The sequence below is a fragment of the Meleagris gallopavo genome, chromosome 2 (assembly GCF_905368555.1).
Source record: "Meleagris gallopavo chromosome 2, MGAL_WU_HG_1.1, whole genome shotgun sequence".
Classification (NCBI taxonomy): domain Eukaryota; kingdom Metazoa; phylum Chordata; class Aves; order Galliformes; family Phasianidae; genus Meleagris; species Meleagris gallopavo.
This window is the reverse complement of record NC_139405.1, coordinates 50,768,628-50,790,775: the sequence shown is the minus strand read 5'-3', so window position 1 is coordinate 50,790,775 and position 22,148 is coordinate 50,768,628. Positions and strand designations below refer to the sequence as shown.

Below are 22,148 nucleotides of genomic sequence, written 5' to 3'. Positions count from 1 at the left end.
CTGTCACCCTGCTGTTTGAAATTCCGAGACCATCTTTTCCAAGAGATTCTGGAATCAGAAAGAACTACAGTCCTAATGCTACTCCAAAAAACACACAGAATCATAGAATGATAGAATTGCTCAGGTTGGAAAAGACCTTAAAGATCATCAAGTCCAACCACAACCTAAGCATACTACATTCTAACAACCCTCTGTTAATCACGTCCCTGAGCACCACATCCAAATGGATTTTAAACACATCCAGGGATGGTGACTCAAAACACCTCTCTGGGGAGCCTATTCCAGTGCTTAACAACCTTTTCTGTAAAGAAGTGTTTCCTGATATCCAACCTAATCTTACCCTGGCACAACTTGAGGCCATTTCCCCTCATCCTGTCACCTGTCACCAGTGAGAAGAGACCAACCCCACTCTCACTGTAAGCACCTTTCAGATATTGGAAGAGAGCAATAAGGTCTCCCCTCAGCCTCCTTTTCCCCAGACTAAACAGCCCCAGTTCCTTCAGTCTCTCCTCATAGGGCACATTCTCCAAGCCCTTCACAAGCCTCGTTGCCCTTCTTTGGACTGCTCCAGCACCTAAATGTCCTTTCTGTACTGAGATGCCCCAAACTGAACAAAGTACTTGAGGTGAAGCATCACCAATGCCAAGTACAGAGGCAGGACTACTTCCCTAATCCTGCTCACCACACCATTCCTGATACAAGCCAGGATGCCGTTGCCCTTCTTGGCAACCTGGGCACACTGGTAGCTTCTATACAACCAACTGTCCATTAGTACACCAGAGTCCCTTTCACATATGAGATCCTGGGGTGCTTTCTCCCAGTGGAGTAAGAGTGGCAGTTAGTGAGGTGTCTCAAAAACGGAGCTGGGGCTGATGAGTCAGCTGTATGGCAATAACAACTGTATTCCATAACAACTGCTGCTTCACTGTGTGAAACGCTGTTCCACTGGCACAACACATGCATTAGTAGGAAACGGCTTTGGATTCGTTTGCAGAAGTACCACGACCAGGAAGTTTCCCAAAATACTGAATTTTTGCCTAGCAACCCAACCCTCTGCAATCAGACCCATAGATACACACTATAAACGATCATGAAGAGGTTCAAAGAAGGAAAGTGAGAAAGAAGCGCTTGTGCTCTGTTTAGATGTGTGTTTTTTTCCCTCAGTGTGGTGCCAGATCCGAGCCGTACGTCAGTCACCCACACTGCTGTGGGAAGCAGCGCGCACCGACACAGTGACTCTGCCACGGAGTTTAAAACGGGAGATACAACCTGAAACCTCAAAACGTATTTGAAAGCAATGACATCCGTCAAGACAGCTCAGTGAAATTCATTGGGAGCAAAGATTTCAGTTTCGTTTAGTGAAGTCCATCACGTTGTCACTGAGATTTACATAGAAATCCCTTCCGAGTGTGCTAGTATAGCCGTGTTCTACGAGAGGCTGTGACTTCTGCTCATTCACTCCTGAGTTATGAGGGCTCTGGGTTAGACTACGGCGCCCACATATACCGGCATCCATAGCGGCACAGGAGGAGGAGGAGGAGATGGAGATGGAAGAGGAAGGGCGGCCGCGCGTCCCTGTCCCGCTCATTTTGCTTCCGGGTTAGCTGCCGCCGCTGCCGCGTCCTCCCGCAGCCCGGCCATGGGGGATTCCCCGCAGGCTGCGGCTCCGCTGGACCCCGCGCTGGGAACGCCTCTTCCCCGGGGCCGCGGGAGCACCGCGGCCTCCCAGGACAAGCTCTTCCTCATTAAAGGTGCTGGAAGCGCCTTCCCTCTCCTCCCCTCCCACTCAGGTCACTGGCGGGCGGCAGCACGTGGGGCGTGCGTGGCCGAGCCCTGAGAGGGAGCGCTGTGGACGCGCGGGCTGCGGGAGCCGGGAGACGCTGTCCCGGGCGGAGAGTGCTCAGTCACTGCCTCGGGGTGCTTCTGCTCGTTGTAGTGCTTTCCTGGCCCAGGTCCCATGGCTAGAGGCTGTGCATCAAACTCCTCCTCTTCTTTGGGCAGAAATTAATTAAAAGCCAGTTGCTGTTTTTGAAATTGGAAAATGTTGCTGCTTAGCAGACCTTGAAGCATAAAATGCAGTGGGCACCCTGTGTTCTGTCAGCTTATTGGAGGTCCTCCTGTTCCCAGGCTGCATGTCCACCACGCATCTCACTGACCTGGCTACAGCAAAGTTCTCCATCACAGTAATACCATAACTAAGTTTTAGAAAGTGAGACCTGACATAAGGGGATTTTGATTCTTGCTTCCTATTCAAGTGATATATATATATTTAAACTTTTTTACCCAACAGGTATTTCCATTAGGAAAAGGAGAAGACAAGCTGGGTATCAAACAACTGCAAAGGCAGAGCTTGTTGCCTCTACTGAGGGCATTTTGGTGTGGGCCAGGTGCTGTACAGTGTATTCAAGGTCCACAGGAGGCCTTTTCTTACAAGTAGTCTGATATGGCTGCGAGTCCCTTTCTGATGCAAGAAGCAGGTCCCCGGTGGCTGCAGAAGAGCTGGCAGTGAGGAGTGCTTTGTATCTTAGGAAGGCTCATGTGGTTTTGTTGGTTTTTAGGTTTGTTGGTTTTTTATTTGTTTGTTTGTTTAAATCATTAGAACATAAAGCTGACAATGCCAAAGAGAATGTGTTACTTACAGAACGGTGTTCTGAGGCAGGCTTTCAGATGGCTGAAGTCACCAGTGGTGCAGCAGGTGAAGCACATCTTGTAACACAGAGCTGATTTTAGCATCCTGATTCTGGAATGAGGCTACAGAGGGAGCAGTGAAATTTGGAAGTGCTGTGAAAAGGCATCCTGGGATGTGAGTGACTTCTGCTTTATGCACTTTGCAAATAGATCTTGCTATTTGTTTTCAAAAGGCTCCATTTCAAAATATGCTTTCCTCCTTACCATAGGTAGTTAAATAATAAATAATTTGGACAACTGTTCCTTTCCCCTCAGCATATACTGACAGACCTTTCTTTTTCAGGTGTTGCTGTCAAAACAGGTTGCTTTTTATTTTTTCTCCCTCTAGGAGACAAGATCTTAATTTCACAGAACCACAGATAATTGTATTCTCTATAAAAAGGCGTGCACATCTCACTAAGATGGGAGACTTATACAGCAGTCCCAGAACGCGATGTATTGGTATCACTTGCAGTGATTAATATCAATTTAATTTTTATGTCTTAAACTTTTCTTGGCAGGTGGAATTTTTCTAGGTACGGTTGCTACAGCAGGAATGATAGCAGGTTTTGGTACCACGCTTGCCATGGCAAAGAAGAAGAACCCAAACTGGTTCAGTAAGGTTTGTTCATTTAAACTGTTCTCCAGTTGTGATAGATGGGAAAAAACAACTAAGTGCTTTGTAGTAATGCTGATATATGTATAGTTTGGCTGTGCAAAGTTGACGGCCAGAGCACTAGACTTCAAATCAGTAGGAGTAGGATTAAACGTTTGCTAGGAATAGTGTATGATTTCTGGGTTGCTCAACTTAAATACTGCAAAGTGTAGAAAGGAAATGATACTTTTTGTGAAGGTGTGATAGGTGAGTGATTTCAAAAGGGAAGGCTAAACTTTGCTAATTATGTAACTGCTTATAGGGGATCTCTGAGGTTTTGCCACCAAAGAGGTAAAGATTACTTAAACTTATAGTTAGTACAGGTCATTGCCTGTTATTAAAAATAACACATTATTTCAGTCATAGAAGTGTAACTATAAATAACTAAGAGTAATTGCATCCATATTAGACATTCAACCCCAAAATAATATGTCTCCTATTTAGGACAAGGCCATAGCTTGACAGATACTTCAAGCAAACATAAGCCAGCACTGCTGGTCAAAGAAGTAGTCCAGCCATCCCAGAATTAACGCGGGGAAGAAATGCAAGACCCCTTCTTTCACCATCTTTGCTGGCTTGTGCCAGCTTTTGTGTCAGTGAAACTGCAGCATGAAAGTCAGAGTAGAAATAAGAAGCAAACACAATGCAGTCTGTGACCAATTAAAATAGATGAATCGGAGGAAAAAAAAAATAGTAATTTAAAAGGGAAGATGTAGCATCACATCGTCTTGGTTTCATGATTGCTTTCAGACCATATGACAAGACTTGTCTTACAGAACAGCAGTGTTACTCGAGAGAGATAAAGCTGAAAATGAACTTCTTCCACGTTACTGAAATTAAGTAAGCATTTATAGAACCAGAGCCCAAATTTACTCAGAACTGAGATTACGTAATCCTGTTTTGTGATGAGCCACTGCAGCGACTGTCATTTAAAACATCTTTTGGGAAGGGGGAATGTGTATTAAATTTAAAGTGCTCAGATGCAGCAGCCTTCTTGTGAGAAATGTCCAATTTTATCAGAATTTTTCTGGGTGTTTAGTTTTAGAATGGTTTAGGCCATGTGAATGCACTCAATACAATAAACTGATGAAGTTGAACATATTTATTTCAGGCACAGTTTCCTTTCAGACACATTCTTGTCCACAAGGAGATAGTTGGAAAATTGAGGCCTTTATCATTTCTCCTATGCCCTCAAGAAATAAAATAAGTGTGAAGCATGCATTTTGGGAAACAAACCAGCAAATCTTGCCCTATATTCTCTTGGCCTTGTTTTGTTTTGTTGTTTTTTTTTGTAAGAAGATTTGAGCATTGTTCAATAGCTTATTTTTTCAAATAAAAGAGTTTTTTTTTTCCCATCCTCCCCCAGTATTGGAGCAGTAACAGGGAGAAAACTACATATACAATAACAGGCTCATGATTAAAATTCTGTTCTCCTAACAGAAATGTTCTTTTCTTAGTTACACCTTTTTCCCACATGCTGTCATAGTATTCTACTGTTGTCCTCTTAATTTTTTGGCATTTCTTAATCAGCTTTCTTGATGCTCTGAACAGCATATTGGATAATCTTATAACAAACTGGTGTTTACGGAAATCCCTATCTTTATACTTAACATCCCTCAGCAATCAGCTTGGAACAGAACACTTTTTGACTGCTGTCAGTGAAACCAAATCAACCGTTTCCATATAGTTTTTTTGTTTGGGTTTTTTTTTGTTTTGTTTTGTTTGGGTTTTTTTTTTTTAGACAATCTAGCATTTAAATAGTGGTCAAGTTATTTTTGCCAGCAATTTTCACAGATAATGACTCCTATTTAAGGATTCTGTGTAGAGGATATTTTCATCCATTCTTTTTCCATCTTCCAAATGGAAACTCTACACATTGTATACGTGTAGACTATTGAAGCAAGAAAAGGTCAGAAATCATCAGCATTTTTAAATCTACTCAATGCAATCTCTACTGAAAGAGTTAGGAAAGTTCATTAGCTGCAGGAAGAAAATAGTAGGACTCGGTTTAATGGTGTGGTTAGAGAGCTATTGTTTGTGTCTGTGTATCTATGTGTATATACTCATGGTGAACATTGTTAACAGCTTCCACTTTGGGATGTTCAAATCAGAACAAATGAGGAATAAAATGGATTTTAGTTGTGTCCTTTGCACATTGGTGTTTGTCCTTGGGTAACTGCCCAGAGCTATATCCAAAGGGCAAATGTTAATACTGAGCACTGTCTGAGGATTACTTTAACATTTTGATGAATACAAAGCCAAGAGGAAAAAAAAAACCCCAAAACTACTGATGCTTTTTCACTGGCCAAATACCATTCTGATAGACGCTGTGCACGTATTTAGTTACGTCAAAGAAAGAAATAAATTAAAAGGGACTGAAGCTGCCCTATTGGAGCTAAGTACAGTGCAGGGGGCATTGCCATCCAAGAATGACTGGCTAGCAGCAAACACTCAGTGTGAACTGACTGTTGTGAGTCACCATGTGTTTGAGCCCTTCATAGCTTCACCTTATACTGATGTGCTCTGACAAAAAAAGTTTTCATTGTAGCTGGAGTCTGTCATGATTGAGACTCCATTCCTCTTAGCCTGAGATGACTTTCCCAAGTGTTTTGTATTTTTGCAATACATCTCATGGAAGACTCAAGCAGCAGAATCTCAAAAAACACCTACTGTTATTTCTGACAAAAATGGGAAGTGTGAAAATGGAATAATGCTATCTTTGTTACCACTTAGTGAACTCTGCAGGAAAATGAGGCTTAATGTTGCTATTTGTTCTTTTCAGAATTTTCCTAAACAGCTTCTAGAATTCCTTCAGAGTTGCAGCATCTCAAAATTGGTGTCTCAATCACTGTTACATCCTGCATCAAACTGAAGGATGCATAGGTTCCTCCACTTTCCTAATCTACTTTTACAGGAGCTTAGATGAAGACTTGAAGAGGGTAACAGTCATGCCCCACTCACACCACCCCTGAAGAAATCATACCAAAATCAATTCTATAGAAGGATTGTGTTCCAGTGCAGCTGTCCTGTTTTTGATCCACATGCAGCTTTTGAGCCGCAGGATAACTATCAGATTCTTGTGCCTATTGAACAGTTCATTTCAGCATCTTCAGGTTTTAAAGCTTCCCAAGTGCTACTGGCAGTGATGAAAGCTGTTCCTGGTGAGAAAGCAGCTTATACATCCACTTGCTTGGCACTGTGGGCCTGCTGGCATCCATAATGAGTTTTTATGACATCACATAAACTGGCAAGAGAAGAAAAATTGTAGAGCAATAAGTTAAATTGTTTCATTTCTATTTTTCTTTTTTTCCAGTTATTGTTCCCTTTGTCTTGATCAGTCTTTTTTTTTTTTTCCCCCTAGGGTATTACTGCTACAGCTGCATTACCTGAGAGTGGCTCATCACTGGCATTACGTGCCCTAGGATGGGGCTCTCTGTATGCATGGTGTGGAGTTGGATTACTAAGTTTTGCCATCTGGAAGGCTCTGGGTGTTCACAGTGTGAGTAGCAAATATGATTCTCCAAATACTGTATTTTTTCCAGAATTCTTCATCATATTCTGTACTACTTCAACCTGGCAGTACCCTTGATTCTCAACACGTACAGTGACTAACCAGAGGGCTGTGCAGACTGAAAAGTCATTTTTGCATCTTTAGTAAGTGGGATATTGTGGAGGAAACAGGTTAGGGGGAAGAACAGTTCTATCCTGCTTGTGTTTAGTTACACACATTTCAAATTATTCAAGAGTCAGCGCTCTACTTTGGAGACCAAAATAGTGGCTGCAAACTTTCTGCATCCTTTGCTTATTGAATTGAAGGCTACCCCCAAATCCTCTTTTTATAGCTATTTGTCTAAGTTCTATTTCCTACATCAGGACATTGAGGATGTAAGAAAAACTGGGGTGAAGATAGCTTTCTTCCTAGTGCATTTCTGTAAGGAGCAAAGGGGCAGAAGTCAGAGGATTTGAGTGTAACAGAGTGATGTTCCATGATGTGCCACACCAAGGCAAAGAAACTTGGGAAGCATCTGCATGCCTCAAGGGGCAAAGGCTATCATTAATGAAGTTCTAATGTTCCACTATCTCACTGTGTTGAGTGTGAACACTAGAGTTCACGTAAGCATTTTGGCTTGCCCCCAGTAATGAGCCATGACTGAAGAGACACCCTGCAGCTGGCAGAACTCCACTTCCTTATAAAGAGTAGGAATGAATACACTCACCTTCCATGAAAAATTACTTCTATTTCCAGCAGAACATTTCATGATCTTCCAACACTAAAAGCAGCAATATATTGCTCCACCCTAATGCTATTCTCGTTGATACTTTTAATTCAAGTTCTCACTTCCTATCCACTCTGCTAATGAATCCTGTGAGTTAGCCATTTGGTTCCTGTGGCAATCATATATTATCATTCCATTGTGTTGATGTTTAAGAGGTATGACGACAAAGGAACTTGTGCAATAGAAAGGTGTTAAAAAAGAAAAAGCGCTCGCCCATCTCTGAAGATCTAAGCTCACAATAGAAACTCTACAAGGAAGGGATCTCCAGCCAGAGATCCTTCCCCAGTGGCAGTCAGCCCTTAAATGAGGTCTAAGAAGGGCGTGGCCAGGCTCCACCCCTTCCAGTACACATCTGAATTGCCTTCATCTGTGCTCCCAGGGCTGAGTGGGTCCTTTCCCCAGGTGCTCAATCAGTGGTTCAGGCCCTGACTCAACAGTTACCATACTGGGCCCAGCATGCACAAATTCCTTAGTTTCTAATGTTGATTCTCAGCAAGAACCAATAAAGGAAAGCAGGACGTAAAATGTATTTTGTTTATACTCAAGTCCCACTTGTTAGGCAGTAGAGGAATAGCAGAGAAAGAAGAGCAGGCATACCAATTTATGCTCTCTGTGTGCTGAGCTATAGCAATCTAGCAGTCCGCTGAATTTACTGTCACTTACATCATCAGCCAAAAGGATTCACTTCACGCGATGCTGCTGATTCTTGTTTTCACTCAGAATACTTCTGGTCCTGCTGAAGGACACTATGACGCTAGTCAGCAACTTACTTCAACTGTTTGTCAGTAAGCTTAATTTTTCTTTCCTTAGAAAATGCTGACCCGGACACACAGCTGCTTGGTTTTCTTGTGAGGCTCTTTCACCGAGACTATATGACAGGGAAGAAGAGCACAAGCTTGAGGTGGCTAAGTACAGGAAATGTCACAGTCTGACAGCAGGATCTCATGTCATAAGGGCACAGCAGCAGTGCATGGCCTTTTAGCAACTAGCTAACCATTTATCATCAGAAAGTCATCCTTTATTATATTCTGTGTTGCCTTAGTGTTGAAAGGAGATAGGACAAACTTAAGAGGCTCTTACAAACACCTTTTGGTATTGGTTTCTTTATGTAGAGTGCTTTTGTTTAACAGCACGGCACAGTTAGAACTGCAGACACTAAAGGAAGTGGATTTCTGTCAAGAGGCTGAGGCTGCAAATAATTTTGAACCGATCTCTTCCTCTGCTTTTCACTGACATATTTATTGCTTTTGCTATGGATTTAAATTGCAGTTGGAAGAAGGAAACTCATATGGTAGTGCTACTCATTACACAGCATAAATGCAAATTTACATTTATAAGTTTCTGCCATGCATTTCTTTATCCTGTTTTACTCTATGTATTAAATATATGTTTAAAATTGTTAGAAGTACAGAAGCAGAAGTGTGTTAAAGATGAAATATTCTGACCAGAGAAAAGGGACTCTAGGAATATAATTCTAAAGAACAAGTAACTTTTGTTTGTTGTTGACACTTTGCATGCTGCTTTAACATAACACTCAGGAGGAAATACTATCTCATGGAAGGTGTTCCTTCTGTGCATTAAGTATCATCTTCATGAGCACCTGAGGTTAAATAAGTGTTACAAGCTGGCTGGCACATCATTAGTTATGGATTCCTAGGTGTATACTAATTCTGAAAAAGGGTTTTCCCATTTTAGAGAAATAGTTTTGAAAATTCTTTATCTCTGCTTCTGTGACAGTAATAATATACTAGCAATCAGTCAATTCCAATGCTAACTTCTAGGAACACACAAGATATGTTTGTTGAAACTAATAATTGTTAGATAATCACAAAAATAAGTTTAATTTTGTGTGAAAATATTTACTGGAGTTGTGGTAAAATAAAATTTCTTCAAACATTAACTTTTTAGACAAAAGCTACTGCAGGTTTTATGTTAGTCTCAACATTTTCAAACGAGCATTTTAATTTCAGTTGAACAACTTGAGAAAAATCTGTTGTAGGCTTACCTGAATATAAATATCTTGATTCTTCAGCATAGTTTAATTCTGTGAACTCCATTACTCAGTAACAATTGTAGGTTCCCCATAACACAGCTGTGAAAAGTTTGAAGTTACAATTGAAGTTACACTGCATGCATATTTGAAAGCTCTGACGTTAAAGCAAATATTAGTCTCTGAAAGTGCTGTTTTATACATGACCTTAGAGAAACCTGGATTCATCTTGATGCCTGGAACTTTTGTGATCTTAATTACTAAACTTTTGGCAGCTGAACAAGAAGAAGAGCTTGCTGCCCTGTTCCTTCACCTTACTGCCTTCAACAGTAACTAACTGCCTTTGGGATGTGCTAATTAGTGATCTGCCCCTGATGCTGTCCTCCTCTCTCAGCTGGGCACTGATTTCAGTTGTTTAAGAGCTGCTGGTAGTAATGATAACAACATTATCAACAGCTCATATGGTGTTTCAATATTGTTAGGCATAATAAAATTTTAATTATAAACACCACAGATGTTTCATTTAGCAAACAAAAAAGTTTCATCTGTCACACATAAAAGTCCATTAATTCCAGTGTGTTCTCAAATCCATCACCATGCTCTGTCCTTGTGGACGTCTTGGCATGTTCCCAGTGAGCAGAGGACTGCTTTCACGTACAGTCTGGAGGAGACCTCTGAGTCTAGTGAAACCAAGCTGCTGTGTTGTTTAATGCCTGATATTGTCTCAGGGAGTAAATCATGACAAGAAGCCACAGTGGAAAATCAGACGTGATGGGTCGGAGATCTCACAGGAATGGCTGGCTAGCCAGCTGTGCTACTGAGCAGTTCCACTCCTGACTGATCAACCCATGTGAACTGCTGAAGGTCATGCACTCCACAGCTTGCTTTGACTCTAAAGGAGAAGAAGGGCAAAGCTGGGCAGTAAATTTGGAGAAGTACAGCCAACAATATGTTCCGTGCCCTTTGAACCCTGCTCACTTTAGCCACGCTCTGGTTTGAAACAGTGCACTGCTGAAGTGGTGTGAATGAATGCTAGTCAGTGTGCCTGCTGTGAGACCTTTCATAGCTGCCTGCATAGGAAGAGGTGGTGAGCATCTTTCACACACTGGAAAGGACAAAATTAAACCCAGCGATGGGACTGCTATATGCGATGTGTAGTTGTTGTGTTTTCTTTTTAAGAAAAGAAGTCTATATTATCAGACACCTATCTGCTACACCTGCCTGGGCAAAGCAGAGTTGGTGCAAGAGGGGCAGAAGATGTGATCCTCGTACACAGGGCCAAAGGGCTTGAGGATGTGTTCATAGTTTGTTCTGCACTGCAGCTACATCTGCTGGTAGCAGAAGAGAAAGCCACTATATTCAATATGTTCTTAAAACACTGCTGTCACAATGCCTCCTTCCAGCTCTTAAATGGCTTTATTGATAAGGGCGGTAAGCCTACTGATTTTTATGCTAGCATGAAAACTCAGGAGTGATAGTAAGAAACTGATCTTTATGTCTTGGTAAGGGATATAAAAAATTTTACGCAGTCTTAGGATGGGTTGTTAATATCCCCTGACTGCAGTTGTTGCTGTTGTCATTTTTGAATAGATTACTAAGTAATAAACCCTACTAAATTTCAGTGAGCTCCTATCCCTAAAATGAGAAGTGATGGGTCAGTGAGGACTAGGTTTGATAATAGTTTAAATTCTATTTTTCATTAATGTAAAAGAGAAATCTTCGTTTTCAGAACCTAGGAGCTGATGGTTTTCTATTTTCATATACATTGGGCCCCATGCAGAAATTATCCAGATGTTGTTAACATGTCATTAACATATCATTAGCATGACTTTTTAACTAACTTCCAGTGAACTCTTAAGAAAGCAGTTCGTCTTTGATGATGTCAAGGTCCAGCACTTCTGTCGGTGTGAACAAGTGTCAATGACCAGCAGCATTGGGCTCGGTGAAGCAGTTTGGGCCTGGGGCTCTAATATCTACAACCATTCCAGGCGATATTTTAAATTTGAGCTGACTCTAGCCTTGTCCCATGATGTGAATGCCTGTTTGCAGCTGGAGTACACTAGATGTGCTCCTAGAACATACCTCCGGTTTTGTTTCACCCTAAAGACATCCATCTGGGGTCTTCTGAGACTGTTCAGCTCATGCCCAGGATGGATAACTGGGAGATTCACAACCAAAGCAAATTCCTGGCCTGAACTCCAGTGTTCACCCAGACACGCCTGCAGCCTCCCACTTAGAGACACTTCACAGAACAGAATGTATGTAATATTAAACACAGGCCTAACAATTGACCTATAACTTTGAACAACAAGTATATTTACTATCTAACAACTTTCATATCATGGCATTATCTTTTAGATTCCTGGTACAGTGAGCTGACTGTATCCTGATGGATAACACAAAGGTGTTGAAAATAATTTTGTAGAAAATAATGGGTTTGGCATGTTTTTCATTTCATTATATCTAAGAAGTCATAGTTGAAGAATCTTATTTTATTACTCTCTATACAAAAACTTCATGAAGTTTGAAATCTTTAGATTAAAAATAAATGATGTTTCACTAAATAAAAACTTTTGTAAGTAAAGAAATAAAAAAAATCTTAAAACCTTGTTATTTCAGTCGATTTGAATGAGAAGTTTATATAGAAAAATGAAACCTTTCTGATTTTGTGTCTCTGTTTTACAAGTGCTATGATCTGCTATACCTTTTTTGTTTGTAAGTCACACTTCAGAGTCTGTATTAAAATAAGTTCAGATGGTGTAATGTAATTTAGTTTGAGCAACATTATATCTTACTTTGAATCATTAGGCAATAGAGCAGTAGAGGCTAGCCTTGATCCAACAAAAGTTTTAAAGTATGTGCATATGTTAAAAGAGGGTCTATAAGAAAGAAAGGGACAGATTCTTCAATAGGATCAGTTGTGAGAGGACAAGGGGAAATGCTTTCAAACTGAAAGAGGGGAAATTTAGACTGAATATAAGAAATATTTTTTTACAGTAAGAATGGCAAGGCACTGGAACTGGTTGCCCAGAGAGGTGGTGGATGCCCCATCCCCAGAGACATTCAAGGTCAGGCTGGAGGGGCTGTGGGTGTCCCTGGTCCTTGCAGGGAAGTTGGACTAGATGACCTTTAAAGGTTCCTTCCAACTCAAACGAGCCTATGATTCTATGATATAAATGTATGGTTTAATAAATATTGTAACAAACTGCAGCAGTAGTTCCATGTTCGGATCAGTGGTCGCACCTGATAAAATTGTGATTCCTCCTCCTGCATTACTAGCTGCCCAGACAATGTATTTATAAGCAGAGGGTTATCGGAAGTAAGAGGGAACTGATCAGAAATTAAAGGACGCATAGGCCTTCATAAATTATTTTCTGATGATAAGTTGTCCAAACTTAGTGGCACTTAGGCAGTTCTAGTCTTAGGTATGTACTTGAAAGCACATAGAGCACTGCCATTTGCAGTGAGGAGAGAGTTGTGTCTGTGAGGATTCAAGGGGACCTGCAGTTACAATACTTGAAGAAATTTATGGTCACAGCATAGTCCTGGAAATGGAGGAAAAATATATTATTTTGTCTCTGAACAAGGCCCAAATTCTGTTGTTTTGTTTCTGTAATATTGCTTCATTTTGATCTTTAATTAAGCTAAAGTTATAGTAAAATAATAAATTAAAAGCCTAAAGCAAAGCAGGGTTGCAGTTAGAGTGATTTATCTGGTCTCTTGCCCTTTCCTTTGCTGCTTAAACTGATGTTTTTTGAAAGGCGGAAACATAGCCTGTCTGTACAAGCAAGATACACACCATGGTGACCCCTTGCTTTATTTAATGAGTAAAATGCATAGGGTCCACCTTTGTGATATAAATTATTCCTTGTTTTTCGAAAAGGTCTTCCTGACCTATCCCTCTATCCCCAAGTGTTTCGTTTTTCTTAATCCTCAACCCGCTGACTTTGGCAAGTTGCAGAGTCTGATTCTCATGTAGCTGACTGTCAGCAGTATATTGTTTAAACTTGTTTTGCATTCAGTGTGCTTATTTTACAGGAATAACTGACGTCGATAATCCTATTAAGCTGAATTCCAGTTTGCTTACAGTTTGTTTGCTATTTGTCAACAGGACCAAATCCTTTGAAAATATTTCACAGTTTTCTAGAAGTTACAGTTAAGTTGTAAATCCTCACTTTAGATAAGCAGCTTTTCTTTAAATTAAAAATTTGAAGCAATAGAATACTTGACAGATACTAGCACATATCTACGAATGCTTGTTGTTCCTTTTGAATTATTATTATTTTTTAAATAACAAGGATTATGAACCTTTTTTTAAAAGCCAAACTGTTTCAACAGTGGCACACTGAGCCATGGAACAATTAATAAGCAAGATAAATTATGCTTTAAAGCCCTTTTGCTCTTCATGCACTCAATAAATTTCCTCAGAAATGAAAGCATTTGTCCTCCCAAGGGAAGAGGGCCAGGATGATTCATAAGTAGGTTTGTTGCTTATATATCTGTTCTATGGAACGCTGAGAAAATACTGAGAACTAGTAATTTGTGACTAATATAGATATAAAATGTTAGTTATCATTTTTATGGTGACTCCTAATGAGATATCTTTTTTCATTGATCTTAACCTTTAAAATATTAACAATTTAGCACAATTGCACAGCTTTGTAGAGACATCTAAAGCAATTAAAAACAATACAGAGATTATATGCTTAGTATGGTTTTGTTGGTGAGGACAGTTCCTACACAAGGTGCTTTTATCTAGAGGAAATCTAACTTCTAAATATTCATTTTATGCAAAACAATACTAACATCACCCCATCTATTTTGGGAGATATTTGATAATATTTTTGAGACTGAAGTCACAAGTACATTACAAATACAAGTGAGTATTGAGTCTAAGGATGGATGATTTAAGAAAATAAAATGCAAGTACGGAGACATAGTCTTCACAAATTTTTAGCATCCATAAATAATACTAAGATGTACAGATCTCAATCAAATACTGACATTTTGCAGAAGCTTAAATTTTTATACTGTTTTGTAGATGTCCAAATGCTGCTTGAAAGCAGTGTATCTCCTAGAATCATTCTAGGACCATCCCAAAGTCATTCCTAGATGTTTTTATTGCTATCATTTTTAATTTTAGTTTTATTTAATCCTCACCTATTCATGATGTTTCTATTCCTTATCATGTTTGATTTATTATGCACATTTGACTGCATAATAAAATCATTTTTTCTTTCTTACTTATTGTCATAGAATTCAAAATAATTCAAGTCTGCTCAGTATTTAATGTTGTTTTACTTCCTCAGTGCTTATTTAAATTCAAGGAAGATTTAGTACCAATACAAATTAGCACTTCCTCCTTCTGTATATACACATATTATCTATACTGCTTGTATTACCTAATTAGTGGTGTGGAGAAGACTTGCCTCCACACATATGTGCTACTTTTATTTTGCACAAGGAGTAGAAGATATAAACAAGGAACCTGTGTACTTGATAACAGAGAATGCTTTTTCAAGGAATAAGATCATCTTTTTCTTAGTGGAAAACTGCTACATCTGCATTGTCTATAGGGACACTGTAAGAAAGCATTTCAAGAATATAGGAAAACGGTAACTGTAGCTCTCTTGAGGAATTATTTCATTGTCTTGGAAGAGACTCGTCAATGTCAGCTGACACCAAACTGTTGGGAAGTTAGATAGGCCTTTCAGTTCTTGAAGGGAGCTTATAAACAGGAGGGAAACTGACTTTTTATACAATGTAATAATGGTAGGACAAGGGAAAATTACTTTAAATTAAAAGAGAGGAAGTTTAAGTTAGATCTTAGGCAAAAATTCTTTACTCAGAGGGCAGTGAGGCATTGATACAGGCTGCCCAGAGAAGCTGGGGTGTCCCATTCCTGGAAGAGCTCAAGGCCAGGTTGGATGGGCCCTGAGCAGCCTGAGCTGATGGGGGGCAGCTCGGCCCATGGCAGAAGGCTGGAACTGGGTGGGCTTTAAGGTGCTTTTCAACCTAAGTCATCATGGTTCCATGATAGAATAAAACAACACTCAGTCTTTGGTCAGATGTTGCCTCAGGAGCAGTTGCGGGTTTCTGGAAGGGGACAAGTGGATCAGCGCAGTCCTTGGCTCTTTGTAATGCAAACTACAAATGTATAACTAAAATCTGAATAAAAGCTTACCTGATTGGTGTTTTTATGTTGCATCTCAGTACCATGACATCTTCAAGTGTGGCAGTATGGCCATCCTTGTCATGTGTTTGTGTTTTCATGCAGGTTGCTCTGCTTGCCTGAAATGCGTGGTTGTCTGCATTCTGGCTCTGTATGCAGCAAGAGCTCCAATGTGTGGCCTGCACGCAATTCAGTTCCATTCTGGGCATCAAGGCTTGTGAATTGCTTAAGGCTGGGGCTTTGATTTGTACCGTCTGGTTTTCTCAGCCATGGCCCTCATTTCTGGTTAACGCACACTGGGAATTCCTGGTCATACAGAGGAAAGAATTACTCAGTTTACCTTTTGAAAGAACTGCCTACTTGCAGATAATTCTTGTTTTTCATTCAGTTCAGAAATCCAAACTACAGTGCACAAGAGCTTGTGCAGTGGGTATGCTGATCCTGATGCTTTGGGTCCATTAACTAGCATGCTTCATACATTTATATATTTAACTGTTTTAAATTGTAGATTACATTAATTTTTCAAATTGTGCAAGATGACTGAGGAGAAACGAGTAATACATCATAGAAGACTAATCATGTGGATGTCCTTTTCAGGCACCCAGATTTGAAAGTAAGACTCTGCAGAAAGAAATGGAATGTTCTTCAATGGTTTTAAAAAAAAATCACTCAATTTTTCTGCATCACACGAAAGCCTTTTGCAACAAGACAGTGTAATCCAAACTTTATACTATTATTATTTTTTTTTTTGGAAGTCTGGTGCAGCATCCAGATCTGCACCAGCATCTGATGAAATCAATAGAATCACAGAATCACCAAGGTTGGAAAAGACCTTCAAGACCATCCAGTCCAACCATCATAGGTACAGGCTTGAGACTGAAACACTAACATTGTCTGCTTTGAGATATCATACACTAGAACAACTTAAGCTCTTGGCCTTCTATTTCAGAAAAATCATCTTAGTTATTCATAGAATTTTAAGGCATACTCATAGAGCTCTAGGTATAAGGAAGTAACTGTTTTTTAAGATTGTAGTTTACAAGACTACTGCCTTCGTGTATATAAATGAAAGTCAGTTTTTCCCACTGAGCACAAATTGCTAAGCATCTCCTTTTTTAAAATTATTATTATTTTTAATTCAGAGTAATCACAGCAGCTTTCTTTTTTTTAGGCTTTTCTACTGGTCTGGCATCTTCTTTCTCTTACTACAGAGGTGTAGAAACAGACTTCCAAGCTACCAGTTAACAATCCCAATATTTAAAGCTAAGTGCCGTTCACTCAGAAATTAGACCGAAGTGAAGGAACTGCAATGTGCTCATGATGTAGAGCAGGTGCCTTATCAATGAGAGATGCGTGGACTCTGAGTAACCTGAACACCTTTGCCAATGAAGTATTAGATCTAAGAATATGAACCAGAGCACTACTTTCTGTGCTTACTGTAAGGTCAGCGTGCAAGCTGGTACAAGGTGACCTGCAGCAAGCACTCCATTTTACCGTGGCAGTCAGAGAATTGCCTTCAGCCAGCAGGCTGTCTGCTCTGCTCTTGGAGTGCTGTAAAGGTTCAGTGCATGCTGTTTTCCACAAATAACCTGCTATTTCTGTATGCAGACCTTGATAAGCGTTAGCTGACAAGAGCAACAGCAATCACTTTGAGATTTGGGAAAAGGTAGCAAGAACAATCCTCTCTGATGTTCTTAAATCCAAGGCAGCCTGTCTCATCTTGATTCCTTGTGAGGTAAAAGGTGACTGATGAGAATGTAAGACGTGGACATGCTGTGTTGTGCTCTCAGTCAGTATTCCAGTGCAGGGGATCTAACCTCATTTCACTTGGAAGATAATGTAAGCAGTTCTTACTGGTACAAGTACTAAAATAGGAAACTAATAATTCCTAGAATTTGGGTTGGCCTATTATGAATGTCAGACGTTAAAGAGAACATTTCTTTGCAAAACTTTCATTCTAGGATTCAAACAGACTTTTTTTAGCCTCTCTTCCATTCATTTTAATATGAACGGCCACATAAGTGCTCTCAGTAATAGTGCTATCCCAATTTTTGTGTGACATTCTGTCAACGGTGTACATTAAAAAGACATTATTAACTGCAAGATGCTTTTAGGTCCCCATATTTTTGCCACCTGAGGCAGGATCATTAGGTTAAGATAGGAAAATAACAGTGATCTGTAGCTATTACAGGTTATTTAATGCAGCAAGGTAGATGATACCCTTTTAGAAAGAAGCCTGACAGTCAGAGGTGGAACAGTTACTGTAATTTATTTGGCAGGAAAAACAGTATCAAGCTTTGCAATATCTGTGATTAAAAATAAAAAAATCACTTCAGTGAAATTCACTTTTGAGAGTTGCCTCCAGGAACGGAGGATGCTGGAATGTTAAATCAAGAAATGTGCTACAAATCGTTCATGTGCCACTGGGTTCAGAAGGAGGGTTTGAGTGAGTGGTCTGTGATCAGGAAGGCAGCCAAAAGAGGTGGAATACATTCAGCTTTTAGCACGCAGTTTACTGCACTATTAATTGGGGACATCGCAGTTGAGCCGACTGCCCCAGGGTCAGTGTGTCTGACAATCATAAAAAAGCAGCTACTACAATAAATTATTTCTGAACGTTCCAGTATTTAGTACATAGGCATATTACCTTTTCTAATTAAATTAATGCTTGTTGATTTGAGACCACTGGCATGTGTATTATGGAATCTGGAAGAAATACAGGAGGTTTCTGGGTTGGAGAGAGAAGAGACCTTCTAAGCAGTTTATCTCTGAAAAAAAGGCCTGGATGTTACCAACCAAATGCAATCAAGTGCGAGGCCAGCATGAGTTAGTTTGGAGGCCAAATTTGTACTAAATACAGGTTGGTCAGTCAACAGCCAAGGTACAGAGCGCATAGTCAATGACTGAGAGAAGTCACAGCGTAAAATTTGATACTAGAAGGATTCACAAGGAGCAGACATTGACACTGGGAGGGAAGGAACTGTGTTGCAGTTTCCATCGTGATTTATGTCTATGTACACTGGTTCCACTCCACCAGAGAAAGGTTTTTTGAAGCCTTCTCCATGCTTTTTGGCAGTGGCTAGGGAGCTGAAAAGGAGCTTTGAGTACTGGGAGGACAGTGGCCAGGATTTGAAAATACATTGAGTTTATGTAACTAGCACAACTTGGAAATGGAGGAAGAAACTCAAAAGCTGTGGGCATTAGTGGTGCAGATGACAAAGAAATACCTTAGAAATCCTATTCAAAGCTCTAGTGAAACCCTACTGCACTTTCTTACTGGGAAGAGAGAGAAAAAAGAATAAAACTCTGTGTGTAGTACCAGTTACATTGCTTAATGTATTACTTAAAAACTATTGTGGAGAGAAATAGTAGGATGTAGGATTTTTAAGTTGCATAGAAATGAAAGTTGCATAGAAAATGTCAAGTAATAGTAGCTGTGACGTTTCCATTGTGAACAAATGGACCCCAGTTAGATACACCAAGAAGATATCAGGTACTTCTTAAGCCCCCGGCAGTCACTGTAGAGAACGCTTTTCCTAAATAGCTGACAGCCTAAGGCAAAATGTTGAAAAGTCAATCCACGCTGGTGATCAGCTTAGTATTATGATTTATTAAAGTAGTTCACTGTTCAGCATGGAAATCGCAAAAGAAGAAGGTCTGGAGAAAAATGTAAAACAGTCAAGCCTGTGAACTGCAATCAAAAATATTTTGTATACAGAGGGGCCATGGAAAAAGATGTAGATGCTTGGAAGAGCAAGGTGATGGCATTAAGTCTGGCATTGCTTGCAAAATGGTTTTACAAACAAGCATCAGAATCTGAGAAGATAAGGCTGAAGAAATTTATCACAGAGTCTTAAAAATGAACAAAAAAAGCATTAAATATTTCAAATTCTGTCTATGTGCTAAAGGAAAATTGCTTTTTCAGAAAATGAGTTGCTTTTACCTGCAGAAGGTAAGTTAGCATTCTGAGAGAAGTCTGACTATTCTTAAATCTACAATTGATAGCACTGTTTTGGTGCTTTCTAGATTAATACCTTTTTTTTTCTTTCATAATAGACTTGTAATATTTTATTTTCTAGTCAAGCTTGCTTTGTGCATCGTGGACCAACAAATAAAATAGGAGATAATTGGAGCAGCCCTTGTATGTAAAAATATTGGAAGAAAAGAACCCATTAAATCTAAACAGCTACTTTAAGAAGAAGTGATTTTTAATGAAATTAATTCTCAGTTCTGGCCTGTCAAGACAATAGAATCAGCCATTGGTCTCAAAATGATTACCATAAATATAGATTTGGTGTTTGATTTTAATGCATTAATACGTAGAATATAAAGACAGCAATCTTTCTTTTTCAAAGCACACATTTTAATTTATCAATAAAGAAAGAACAGCATGGTCCTATGTATAATTATGAATTTTCTTTTCCTGTCTATTAATAAATAAATTTTAATAAGATTTTGTTTAATCACCTGTATCTATATTGTTGGATAAACAAAAACTGTCAGAGCTGAACATTTTCTTTAATCTTGTTCTAAAATCCTCAAACAGAGCTATTATAAAAGATCTTCAATCTAGAGAAAGTGCAGAATAAGGCACTGCATTGAAAATATAGCTGCATTCTATTGAAGTAATTTTACACAAAACAAAAAAACATTAATATTTATATATATATATATTCACACAATAGCTCATATAATAGTAGTGAATCATTCAGACAAGTGGTCCAAGGTAGACATTCCAGTGTGATTCTTTAGATGTGGGAATCGTAGCGGGTCCTTTTCATACTATTTTTTTTCACTTAATTAATTGAACCAGTATAATTAAAGGGAATATCTTACTTTGCTGTTATTTTTAAGGCCTTTTTACATCTTCTTCACCTCAAACAGCTATATTTTGTGGAATAAGCCTCTTATTAATAGTTGACTACTTTTATTTCTTAACCTCTTTATAGATGAAAGAATTCCGAACTAAAATGCAGTCACTGTTTCCGGCAATACCTAAAAATAGTGAGTCCACCGTTGAATGGGAAGACTTACTTAAATCAAAGTGAAAGAATCAGAAGCATTTGGAGATGGCTTTTTCAGCAAGAAAAGGAGCAGAAGCTTCAGAAGTGTCTCATCTGAATGAAAGAGAAAAAAAATCAGACTGAGCAAGTTACGAATTGAGTTCATGAACCTGGGAATGCCAGTTAGCATCTCAGTGGCAAGATTATTAAAATAAGAATTTATACTGAATTTATACTGTATGTATACAGTGTTTTTGGTATGGTTGATTTGTGAGAAAATGAACCTTCCAAGGTAACCAACTTGAAAAAAGGCTGCACATTATGAAGACTTAAAAAAAAAAAAAAAAAAAACATTAATTGTTAATATATAAGGACAGAACCTCAATAAACTTTTACCCCATCCTGCCTTTTATTTCTCTAGGAAACAAAGAACAGTGCTTTCAGTGCCATTTACATGCATCATTAGGAATGTAAATATCAAGATAATTATAAAAGGTCCATCAGTGAGCCTGAAGATAAAGGTTACAGTGCACTCTTCTAAAAATAAAGGAGATATTTAAAGTTGTATCAGAGAAAGTGTCTAAACCAAGCTGTTTTTGTCTGTCTGGTTGGAAAGTTTAAAACATCAAATACAGAGGTAATGACCTGCTGAGCTCCTCTGCAGAGCAGCAGTAGAGACCTCAATAAAGTCACTCTTTTTTCAGTAGTAGCTTTTTTATTGGATCCCACAATTGTGAATCTGACCGTTTGTATAAAATCTTCTACTATATTTGTATGAATAATGTAAGTGAAAAATACATAAAATAGTGTTATGTCCAGTCTGTCCTACACAACAGATATTTTCAGCCAACAAATTGTGTGTTTTCTGGGGGATGTTATTTAGTGGTTCCTGTGGCTCTTCTATCAGGAGAAGCAATGTGTTGTTTTCCCACACTGCAGAAATCTCATGAGGCGTAGGCATAACTAGGAAAAATAATACGTTGTACTCAAACACTGTATTTGCAGAACTGTACATCTGTAAAATTGCAGAAATAAAAAAAATAGTATCAGTGAACAATTCTTTGTCGAGTGAATGCCTAGTTATCAGGGATTTTTTATCAATTGCACACAGTCCAATTAAGACAGCTGCCAGATTTAATAAAGTTTGCTTGGAACCTGTCTTTTGTGATTAAATCTTTATATTTTTAGGAAAGAATGTTAAAAAGAAACTTTAAATGTCAGATGAATAATAGAGAAGTGTGGTTTTCCTATGAAACATGACAGCACTAGAATAATATCTTTAACACAATTGAAGTATAATAGATGACATCTTTTCCACAGTTTGATTGTTGTAATCCAGTATTAAATAAATTGTGGTGAATATTGCTATCCTATGCACATGAGC

At 39.0% G+C, this 22,148-nt stretch overlaps 1 protein-coding gene across 2 annotated transcripts; it reads left to right on the top strand.

Moving 5' to 3' along the window:
* Positions 1 to 1,510: 1,510 nt before the first annotated feature.
* Positions 1,511 to 21,922, top strand: TMEM242 (transmembrane protein 242). Of its 2 annotated transcripts, none has more exons than XM_010707286.4 (4): positions 1,511 to 1,751; positions 3,189 to 3,289; positions 6,684 to 6,821; positions 8,410 to 10,740. In XM_010707286.4, the coding sequence occupies exons 1-4, from the start codon at positions 1,640 to 1,642 to the stop codon at positions 8,449 to 8,451; spliced, it is 393 nt and encodes a 130-aa protein (XP_010705588.2). In that variant the 5' UTR covers positions 1,511 to 1,639; the 3' UTR covers positions 8,452 to 10,740. The 2 variants fall into 2 exon arrangements, with proteins under 2 accessions (XP_010705588.2, XP_003204191.2); XM_003204143.5 differs by lacking the exon at positions 8,410 to 10,740 and adding an exon at positions 20,711 to 21,922 and having other exon boundaries at positions 1,517 to 1,751.
* Positions 21,923 to 22,148: the final 226 nt, after the last annotated feature.

Excerpts from the sequence above, each read along its gene's own strand:
- TMEM242 (XM_003204143.5), top strand. The coding sequence starts at position 1,640 with ATGGGGGATTCCCCGCAGGCTGCGGCTCCGCTGGACCCCGCGCTGGGA. Across the intron at positions 3,290-6,683 it reads ACCCAAACTGGTTCAGTAAG|GGTATTACTGCTACAGCTGC; the intron begins GTTTGTTCATTT and ends TTTTCCCCCTAG. Across the intron at positions 6,822-20,710 it reads AGGCTCTGGGTGTTCACAGT|ATGAAAGAATTCCGAACTAA; the intron begins GTGAGTAGCAAA and ends ACCTCTTTATAG.